General features: G+C 37.1%; 1 protein-coding gene across 1 annotated transcript; it reads right to left on the minus strand.

The window, feature by feature from the left end:
- Positions 1 to 1,122: 1,122 nt before the first annotated feature.
- Positions 1,123 to 7,492, minus strand: LOC142974604 (uncharacterized). Its single transcript, XM_076117040.1, has 7 exons — positions 7,301 to 7,492; positions 5,896 to 6,003; positions 5,240 to 5,377; positions 4,076 to 4,261; positions 2,992 to 3,216; positions 2,180 to 2,356; positions 1,123 to 1,459 (listed from the first exon to the last, which is right to left on the minus strand). The coding sequence occupies exons 1-7, from the start codon at positions 7,341 to 7,343 to the stop codon at positions 1,257 to 1,259; spliced, it is 1,080 nt and encodes a 359-aa protein (XP_075973155.1). The 5' UTR covers positions 7,344 to 7,492; the 3' UTR covers positions 1,123 to 1,256.
- Between the last annotated feature and the right edge of the window lie 4,181 nt (positions 7,493 to 11,673).

Genomic DNA, 11,673 nt, shown 5'->3' on the forward strand with positions numbered 1-11,673 from the left:
AACTATTATTACGATGTTATAACGCGATTCAAGAAAAAAGAAAGCGTTATTATTTCTGCCTTTATAACAATTTCTTAACAATATAACTTGAGAAGAAAAAAAGGTATTTTCTTTAACCCCTCACATAACTTGTTCTTATACTCTGAAATAAACTGGAAACTATTTGTGAAACTGGAGTCATCATAACTTACTTTAGAGACCTTCAGAATAACGGCTAACAATACCTTTGGAAAGTAAGGACCGATGCAGACAAACGAAATTTTTAATTTTTTTACGGGTATACATATATATTATATCCATTTGTAACTTGTAGTGATAAGCGAACCCCAGCGTTTCACCATCAATACCAGTCACATACATTTTTTTTTAATGACAGCTCCCGGCCATAGAATTCCTCTTGTGTCGCTTGTGTTTGACAAACATACAAACAACATACACAAAGCACAACCAGATCCGAAACAATCATTTATGGATCGCACAATTAATAATTGTTTCGTGTGGGAATCGAAACCACGACTCCCGACGCAATGGTAGCGGCGTGGCGTCCTAAACCACTGCGCCATGGAGGCGGTCCAATATTACAAAGGACAATTGATTTCTATGTTTTAAATATAAACTCCGCATTCGCAGAATTCTAAAAATCGCCACCCTCAACAACTCTTTCTTAGAGCGACTTTTGTCTCACCGATTATATTATCAGTTGCCTGAATTACGCCTCTAGCTCAATGATTAATCGATCTTTTATTACACCCACAACCCATCTCCATTGAGTTGATACCTAAAAGAAAATTGTTTTTGAAAAATTATTTTGTCATTGGAATTTTTACGACTTTGAGATTAAAATCTGGCCCATTCTTGGGTTCTCTTGATGAGTTTTAAGAAAGGAATTGATTGCGTTTTTGTTGCTTTTTTTCACAAATATGCAGATTGGTCCTATGTCCTTTACTTTTGTACAATTAATCTATATTTTGGTTTTAGTAAGGATTGTTTCTGTACCCACAGACAGTCTCAGATTCGGATCTCAGGAACACACCTGGGAATCTAATTTGAGACTTCAGAACAGTATAGTATTACACGACTGGGATTAGATAGTAAAACGAAATAAAAAAAATATTAAAATATACATGCTCATAGTTTATTCTTAAGTTAAATAAATATTAATCCATACATGACGAGCTAAACGAACTCAAATCCTAACCCCTCTTTTTGGAGGAGGAACTCTTTACCCAGCAGTGGAACGGATAAAGGATATTTGCTTATTTTTTCCCACCCTCAGGTAGACCAAACAATTGAAACGTAACAGGTTTTTTGTTACTATTCGTAGTAGAGTTGTTTTGATTTTGTGCTGCACGCAATTCTGCGACTAGTTTGCCAAGCCAGTCCATGCCAGTTTTTGGTGAACCGGCCGCGCTTGGAGAATTTCTGCTTTCTTTTCCATCAGTCTCCACTGGTGTTTCGTCTAAACAAAGATAGATTCATTATTAATGTTTATACTTAATATCTAAAATATTGTTAAAAAACATACACAGTCATCTGATTCCAAACTTTCAAATTCAATTTATTCAAAATTAACATGAGTACAATATTTAACTTACGTCTTATAATTTAATTACATAGTACCTACATATAAAGTAAACTAAGAAGAGATAACTAAATAACTGATAATTATGCTCATATATTTCTAAATTCGTCCTTATATAGATACAATAACAACCAGGGTCAGAACAGATACTCGTTCTCATCACACAAATATTTGTCCCAGGTGGGATTCGAACCTACCACACGCGGCGTAAAGCACTGCGCCAAACTTGCAGTTGATCTATGAATCTTGTATTGATAGTCCAATAATACATATTTATTTTTTCAGTGAAGATTTCAGTGTTGTAGCCTAGCCCAACATTCTTTTTTATCAGTCAATATGTCTTGTTTTATATTCGTTTCTCAGTATTTATTTTAAAAAAGACAACTCCCACACTAAGAATTGCTTTTGTGTCGCGGAGACTTTTACAAACATACAAACAACGGACACAAAGTACAACCAGACCCGACATAATTATTTGTGGATCGCACAAATAATTGTTTTCCGTGTGGGAATCGAAGCCACGACCTCTCGACGTAAGGGCGGGGTGACCTTAACCACTGCGCCACGGAGGCAGTAAAAATTAACTCTATATCTTACCATTCGTATCGGGGAATATGACCTTGCGAGGGTCTTTTTCGCAAAGTTGTTGGCCGACATTACAGTTGTGATAATCCAGAGTAAGCGATTGGCAATTTAAATACCCACAAGGATTTTTAAAGAACTTGGGCGGATGACCCTCCGACCAATCGTGAAATACGTTTTCTAAAGGCTCTCCTGAAACCAATCACAACAAATTATCCACTTTAGTAAAGAAAAGTTGTTTTTATGTGTCTACATGGTTGCTTAGCATGGTTGCATACGGACATAAAGTACAACCAGACCCGAAACATTTCTTTGTGGATCGCACAAATAATAGTGGAAATCTAACCCACGACCTCCCGACGCAATGGTAGGTTGCCAGACCTAAACCACTGCGCCAGGGAGGCAATCAATAGCTCTTCTTCTTGACGTATGGTTAGAGTGGTCAACCTAGTGTCAAAGTTGTTCAAGCCGACCGTTAACGACTGTTATCTTAATTGACAACAACCGGGACCGACTTTTTACCTGCCTTCCGAAGCACGGAGAAGCCCTGTTCAAATACCACTATGCGGTCACCCATCTATGGTTTGACCGCGCCAAGGATTGCTTAACCCACAGATCGTTTACCGACCAGTGAAAGCAACTAGCTACGGGCGCCTAGCCTACAATCAATAGCTAAAAGCATATTTAACGCGATGACAATTTCCAAGGTAAGTATCTTTTATTTGTTACCCTACGTGCTGTTCATGGTCACGGGCTGACTGATGTAAATAATATGATTATTTCAAATACTTTGTAAGAAGTTTACGAAATAAAGGAAAAGAACTTACCGTTAACACTGGTCCAGTGACCGTCCTCCTCCAAATCCCGTGTGCCGATGCAAATTTTCGTGATCTCCGACTTCCCCAGCCAAGAACAAATAGCCTGCGCCTCAACTCTGTCATCGATTACTGCTAAGTATGCCCCATCATCAGCGCAAATCGTCGAGGCATTGCCCCAAGACATTGAATCGTATACCTTATAACAACTACCCGTAGCGTTTAAGTATTTGTACCCTGAAATTGAATTAGATATGTAACATTATGATGTTGTAGCGCAATTCTCTACATACACGACATTTAAAATGTGTGGAGGAACGAGGTGATCATGTTCCCCCAACACAAAGGGAGGATCCTCCGACCAGGCGAGGTGATCATGCCTGGTGGGCCTAGGCTTCCCGGCAGTTGTAGTCGATAGCGCGATCTAGGACTTGTGACGTCAGTCACACTGCGCGTGGTGGTTGGTTGCGCGCTGGTCCCAGTAGATGTCGCTGTATGTAGCGAGCCGCTACAAATGTACTGCCAAGACAGTTCTTATGGAGCTCGGTAGAGGCAATAATCAGATTTTCGTATAAAATTTCTCGATATATTATTTATTGTAAACAATCTATAGCAGTGATAGCCGAGTGGTATAAGTTGACACCTCCCATGCAAGTGGTCGCAGGTTCGAACCCGAGGCAACACACCAATGACTTTTCGAAGTTATGAGTGTATTAGAAATAATTATCACATGCTCCAACGGTGAAGGGAAACATCGTAAGGAAACCTTGCTTGCCTAAAATTTGTTTAATACATTTATTGAGGGCATGCAAAGTCCCCAGCCCGCACTTGGCCAGCGTGGTGGACTCAAGGCCTAAACCTTCCCTCATTACGGGAGGAGACCCTTTCCCAGCAGTGGGACATTAATGGGTTAAATTTATTATTTATTTATTTATTATTAAAGATTAAAGCCCACGAAAAATGCAAATAGATACGTGTTGAATATTAAAAAACATAATATTATCATTTATTTTTTTCTTATAAATAAATTTACATGTGAACGGAGCCGGGTCAACTAGTTTAATAGTTAAAAGGTCATTTGAAGTTAAAAGCTTACCCGTGTCAAAAGTGCCACATTCCGTGAGCTTCATGTTCGGTTTTCGTTCCTTGTAACACATGTATGGCAGCTTAGTTGTGCAGTTCACGGCTTGCACACTCTCACTGCTCATGCTGAGGCACTTTCCACTATTACTGTCCAGTAGTGAGATCAAGTTTGTCTCCGGCATATCGTCTAGTGATACACCTGCAATAACACATAACAAAAATATATTTGGAAAAGTCACATATCTATACTAATATTATAAAGCTGAAGAGTTTGTTTGTTTGTTTGTTTGTTGAACTACTGGTCCGATTTAAAATAATCTTTCAGTGTTAGATAGCCCATGTATCGGGGCTATAGGCTATATATCACCACGCTACGACCAATAGGAGCAGAGTAGCAGTAAAAAATGTTACAAGAACGGGGAAAATTTTGACTCATTGTTTCTTACATGACGCAAGCGAAGTTGCGCGGGTCAGCTAGTATTGTATTTATAGCCTTTCCTCCAATTATGTTGGAGTCGGGTTCCAGTCTCACCGGATGCAGCTGGATACCAGCATGTTACATGGAGCGACTGCCTATCGAACCTCCACAACCCAGTTACCTTGGTTATTACATGATACTTTTCAGTAAGGCTAAGCTATGGGGCTTAGCTCTGTGGTTAAGCCACGCTTGCCGAAGTTGTTCTGTGGATGAGTGACCATCTTGTACATATCGAGTTCCTCCGCGTTTCGGAAGGCACGTTAAATTGTAGGTCTCGGCTGTCATTTTCAAAGATCTTTGATAGTCATTAACAATAGTCAGAAGCTTTATAGTCTGACAACCAGTCTTACCAAAGAGTTTTCAATAAAACCCAGGTAACTGGATAGAGGGTTATGGAGGTCCAATAGGCAGTCGCTCATACCAGTTACATCCGTTGAGACGGGAAGCCGACTACAACATAGTTGGAAGAAAGGCTAGGCTGATGATCATCAATTATTGTTGTCAGTTTGTCACGCGTCTGCGCGCCATTATATGGTAGAACTTTTGTTTTGCTGTGCCAATAGTGCACGTTAAGCTTACTTACTTTCTACGCTGACGACTATGGCACGTTTTTCTATGTTATACCCAACTGAAGGCTAACGTACGCGTATTTGGTATAAATAACAGAAAAATAAGCGAATTTAACCAAACAAAGCTTACCTTCTTCAGACATGAATCGGTCTGGATAATATCGCGTTGATACTCCGATGTAAAACGGGCCGCTGTGTTTATTCACAGCTATAATATTTTTCATCTCATTCAATAACTCTGCTGTGATCGGGGATGCAACAACGGCTCCTGTTGATACGAAAGTTGTTGGTTAATAGGGTATTTAACGCAGATAACCTAACGCTAACCAGCGCAGAAAACACCACTGGTTTTGTGCCTTAAGTTAAGAAACGCCGTATATTGGGCCGCCCCTTAACCTTATTCTGAACCAGAACTAATCTGTGCCTCTAGTGAAAATGGGTATAAGTCCGATTTTGTCGGAAATGAGTTAAAAAATAGAGTGCAGGAATTTCCCACTTCTGCAATATTTTTAATAATTTTAATCTGTTTTGCACATTGCTAACTTTCTCATTTTTAAAAATATACGATATCTGTTGCCAGAATAGGACGATTTGACAGAATAGGACGTATGACCTTTTTCACTAAAAGCACAGAAATTAGACCACGGTAAGATATAAAAAATGAATGGAAGGCCTTCACCTAGCAGTTGGATGACGTAGGCCAGCAGATAATCCCACTGCTGGTATAAAACCTCTCTCTCCTCCCCTCCTGTACTATTAATTTTAACTTTAAATAGAATATACTACCTCGTCTATGGCATCGCTGAGACGCCTCCGCGTATGTAGCTATAACTTTGTAGGGTTTTATCCACCCATTGATACTCTTTCGGTACACGAATCCACTACGTACTACGCCTGAAAACAGAATAAAAGCAAGGCTAAATCACCTATTACTCTCACAATGCTGGGAAAGGTGCCATAAGCAAGCAATGGTACTTTCTATTTCATTTAGCTCATAATAATGTAATTGTAATTTTACGTTGACTGTCCAAAATCCATACTAATATTATAAATGCGAAAGTAACTCTGTCTGTCTGTCTGTCTGTCTGTCTGTCTGTCTGTCTGTCTGTCTGTCTGTCTGTCTGCTACTCAATCACGCCTAAACTACTGAACCAATTTGCATGAAATTTGGTATGGAGATACTTTGATACCCGAGAAAGGACATAGGCTACTTTTTACCCCGGGAAAATGACGCATTTCCCGGGAAAATTCAGGTGGCGAACGAAGTCGCGAATAATCAATATAATTATGACATTAAATTAACAAATTTCCGTTGTCATGGCAACTGTTTTAATGGCGGATATGCCTTAACGCGACTTCGTTATATTAAGAGATATAAATAATTTTAAGAATATTTTTCGTTAAAAAAAGCATATTTTATATCATCACGCTACGACCAATAGGAGCAGAGTAACAGTAAAGAAGTGTTACAAAAACGTGGAAAATTCTAAACCATTCTCTCTTATGTGACGCAAGCGAAGTTGCGCGGGTCAGCTAGTATAGTAACACTTCTCAATTCAATATAGTTGGTCCACCCAATAATATAGTAACTAAAACTTACAACAAAACTTAATCTGAACTGCTTAATAATAAACAGAAAATTTTAATTATATTACATACTGAAACAAAAAAAAGAAAGGAAACCATTGAATCAAAATCATTTATTTATTTAGGTCATATGCTGACACTTATGATAGTCAATGACACTGATGAATTTACCGCCAGTTTGGAAGGTAGGGCATATGAAAAAAGCTGGCAAAAAACTCCTGGGCACTCGTTTTAATCGTAAAATGGCTTTTAACATGCATGGGTGGTGTATGTCAATCGTTTACCCCTGCTCTATTATAAGACTGTTAAATAAATAACGCAGGCAAAACCGGACTTATTCATATTTATTGAATATTATATCATTGTTAATAATTATTTATGTATATATACTTATCTATATTTATGTACACTCACATGACCACATTGTTATTTATTTGTAAACCTTTTTCTCAATCTAATTTTCCTCCTTTATTATTTAAACACTAACTTCATTTAATCTCTGCATCACCCCAAGGTAGACTGTCAGATGCCTTTGGCAGTAAGTCCGCCTTTATACATTTTTTTATATAATGAGTTAAAAAAAAACTATATACAATATACATACCTGTAACAGCTAACAAAAGAACACAAGTTATTAACAATTTCATTTTGACTTAATGACGAAGCACTTACACTAACAAAAGGACACAGCTATCGAAAACTAAACTATCTACTTGCACTACAGCGCCCCTAGCGTGTTTTACGAGAACTATTTTTCATGTAAATTTTAAATATCAAGTGCTCGCTACTCAATTGCTCCGAGTGTACTAAATCGCGGTACAGTACAAATACCTATTTATGCTATATCATTATCGCTCATCCTGTTTCACTGACCACAGCAGATGTATGACTAACAAAAAATTATCAAAAATAATCTGATTTCCTGTAAATATATTTTATTTTTGAGGAAAGCAGTGTTGATTTGATTGGTTTAAGCATTCCCCTCCTACGCTAATAGTCGAGGGTAAAAACACCAGATACGAAATACTCCGTGGCGCAGTGTTTTCGGTCGCTACGTACTCTACGTAAACACCATTGTTTTGGGAGGTCGTGGATTCGATTTCTATACGAAGCAATTATTTGTGCGATCCATTTTTTTTTTAATAATTTGTTCAAGTTTAACAATAAAATTTAAATTTTCACAAAAAATCGCCAAACTGCATAACAGTTTGTTGGCGACAATGGCGCTCTATTTCAATTCTTACATAATATTTTAATAATTCAATTATAATATAATTGTTTCGGGTCTTGTTGTACTTTGTGTCCGTTGTTTTTATGTTTGTAAAAGTCCCTGCACCACAAGAGCAATTCTTAGTGCGGGAGTTGTCTTAAAAAACATATAATAAAAAACCAAAATATTTATTTTATTTTACTATTTCGGTGGTGAATGTGACTGTCGAACTGAAGTATCAGGTTCAAATCCTCGGTTGAGTAGAGTGAAGACAGTATTTTCAAATATATATTACTAGCTGACCCGCGCAACTTCGTTTGCAACATAAGAGAGAATGCGTTAAAATTTTCCCCGTTTTTGTAACATTTTTTACTCGTACTCTGCTCCTATTGGTCGTACCGTGACGATATAAGCCTATTGCCTTCCTCGATAAATGGGCTATCTAACACTGAAAGAATTTTTCAAATCGGACCAGTAGTTCCTGAGATTAGCGCGTTCAAACAAACAAACAAACAAACAAACAAACTCTTCAGCTTTATAATATTAGTATAGATTGGAAAATGTATAAAGTTCTAATCAACGCCTCTAACGGGCGCCGTAGGTACTATTTTTGCAGTACATTTTAAATATCAAACTGTCGATATTCGATAGTTCCGTAGAGAATCGCACTACTGATTCATAATTATAATCATTTTAGGTATAAAATCGAGAGGAAGTGGTAAACATATATTATTATTATTATTTATTTTTGATAATATGGGGATTCCCTAACCATAATAAAATTATCTTCTATATACGTCATATTTCATATCACTATATATAAAAACAAAGTCCCACACCACATCCGTCTGTATGCGATAAACTCAAAAAGTACTGAACGAATTTTGACATGGTTTTTTACCGACAGACAAAGGAAGCTGGTTTAGTCACCTTTTATGAATGAATCAGTTTCCTGGGAGCCTATCTCTTATTTCAGTTGACAACTATTTGAAAACCACTATGATGTACATTGTTTTCTACCTTACAAACAAATATCTGTTCGTTCGTGTTCCAAGTCAAAAGAAAAGAAGCGCGAGTTGGTTCCGTACCAAAAAATTCCTTCCTATTTTTGGTATTTGTTGTTATAGCGGCAAATCCGAAAATTCATAATTTGTGAAAAAATTCAGCTTTCTAGCTATCACGGTTTATGAGATACAGCCTGGAGACATACAGACAGACAGCGGATGACTTATTAATAGGGTCCCGTTTTACCCTTTGGATGTGGAATCCTAAAAAATAATTGAAAGTGACAAAACACTGTATAAGTAATCAGAACTTACACGAGTTTTATTAGTAACACACAATTAATATATTAATTACATTCAATATATGGAGTTGTTGGTATATACTGGGTAGGTAATTTACTGAGTCAAGTGTGGCGCCACCTAGCGTCAATTTTGTGACCAATACCGCATTAATTAGCAGCCAGATTAGTTGTCCAACTTGACGTACCCGTTACTAATGACGGCTCTCAATCACGGAGGCAGTGGGTTCGAGTCCTTTCTTAAGTAATGGTTTGTTATTAGTCATAGTTTGGTTTAGTTTCACCATTTCGGGATGTTCGACGAAGAAATACGATTTCCTATACAGCAACTTTAATAACTTTTAAACTTTTGCGTTGCATGATTTATATTATAATAGGATACGGGAATTGATTTACCATGAAATGCCTAAGTTTCGGCGCAGGTTTCATTTGCCTTGGTGGCAAGGTATGACATTTCAAAGTAAAATGTGTGTTCGTTTTAATTCCCGTACCTCCTAATTGCTCGTTTTGCAAGTACTCTCAAACTATAAAAAATTGAACACAGTGTAACCAGCCCCGAAACGAATACTTGTGGATCACACAAAATGTAGTTCCATATGGTAATCGAACATACGACCTCCCGTTGCAATAGCAGTGACTTGGTGACTACTTGCATCACTTCGCCATTGAGGCCGTCAAATTCCCAGTCCGATTAGAAATACTCAACTCTATTCCCAACCTAACATTACTTCGGAAGCAAAGTTAAAGACAGATGTCAGTTCAAATTACATAAACGTCAAAAGAAATTAATCCTTTAAAACAGACACAGTCAATCTTCTACCTCAGCCACGAATTACTAAGTAGAAAGGAATTATCAAACAAACCCACTTTCGTAGCTAAAACAAATGTCTAAGTCACTTCGACTAAATGTCAGGGGCCATTAAGAATACCACTTTTTGAATCCCATGGCTTAGTTTCTTTAAAGAAAATATACATTAGAGATATAAACCAGTAGCTCGACTCTCTCTTTTATTGGCTACCGACCACCGGCTAGCTAATTAGCTATCGAGAACTTTTGCACGAAAATCGAATTAACTGATCTAACGATCCGCGTAAGAACTATTTTGGCAACACAGTTTAAGGCTTAGTTTATAATAATATGACCACGCGGAGCCGCGCGAATCTTTCGACCGCGCGGTACAAGACCGGAGTAAACAGCTAATATTGTCTACATCAAAGCAGCGTTACGTCAAAGCAGCAATGTACAAAATAGTGACTATCAATTTGACGTACACTAGTTGTCAACTGATATACGTGATAAGCATACCCGTTAGCAAATAAGTATTACTTTTACAAATGTCAAACATTCGCTAATGTATCCCCCCCTCAATACGACATTTTAAGCGTTAGAATGTCTCCACCATGAAATGAAAATTAAACTTTAAGGGGATTATATAAAGCTGTATTTTGCTTGCATCGTTTCAAAGGGAAGTTTTCTGTTAAAAGCTACGTTTTGAGTGAGGAGTGTTTTAAAGAAATGCTTCTTAGTGTCCCGTTGAGTTGGTTTTTATGCGCTTCTTCAATATTTCGTTTCAGTTTGTCACTTTTTTTCAGAAGGGGCGGTTTCCTTTCAAAATTGTGGTGAAATATGTTGTTTATTTTTAATCGTGTTCAAAGTTTGAATGTCTGTATTTTGGTCTATGTTCATAAAATTCATGGAAATCAGTTTAACAATTGAGCCGTAAAAGTGTTACAGCAGCCGGACCAATATTCGCATCAGTATATCATAGTAATATCGTAGGCTTACATATTTTTATCTATAAATATGTAACTGTTAAAATTAATTATGTTATCTAACTATATACAAAGGAAAAATACAGTAAAGTTAAGACATCATAAAATATCTCCTCATCGCCGTTCTAGGGTAACATGCCCAGAAGACTGGCAGCATTGCCATGTTGAATAGCAAAGCTTTTTCTAATTATTATAAAATTGCAATACTTATTCAACTTGTCATCTATCTTCTCTTATGTATGAGATGTTCTTTCAATATGGCTGTTAATGATTAAACGTATTGCTATGATCGGTATGTATTAATTTGAATAGTACTGTAAATATTTAAATACTTTGTCATTTTTATGGTAAGTAACTGATGCCCACAACTTTGTTCGACTGGATTTTAGATAAATTAGATTTTGTGTAAAGATACACCAAATGTTCCTCACGATACAGAAACACAGTCACGAAGTCAGTCGCACATACAATTTGATTAAAACCCTGCACAATGCATACAGGTGAAATGTATGCCGTAACTTCCAACAATAGAACCATTGTTACAGATGAATGTGAGATGAGCTGCTTTAAAATGAGATAGACATACATAGAATACGACTTCTACGACTTAGTTTAGATTTATCATCGCAAAAACTGAGACCATACATCTATACTAATATCATAAACCTGAAGAGTTTGTTTGTTTGTTTGT

Source organism: Anticarsia gemmatalis, chromosome 8 (assembly GCF_050436995.1).
Source record: "Anticarsia gemmatalis isolate Benzon Research Colony breed Stoneville strain chromosome 8, ilAntGemm2 primary, whole genome shotgun sequence".
NCBI lineage: Eukaryota > Metazoa > Arthropoda > Insecta > Lepidoptera > Erebidae > Anticarsia > Anticarsia gemmatalis.

What these genes read in the sequence shown, in the direction of transcription:
- LOC142974604 (XM_076117040.1), bottom strand. Translation starts at nt 7,343, where the DNA reads ATGAAATTGTTAATAACTTGTGTTCTTTTGTTAGCTGTTACAG. An exon ending in TCAGCGATGCCATAGACGAG is followed by an intron (nt 5,378 to 5,895) that starts GTAGTATATTCT and finishes TCGTATCAACAG; the next exon opens with GAGCCGTTGTTGCATCCCCG. An exon ending in CATATTCCCCGATACGAATG is followed by an intron (nt 1,460 to 2,179) that starts GTAAGATATAGA and finishes ATCTTTGTTTAG; the next exon opens with ACGAAACACCAGTGGAGACT.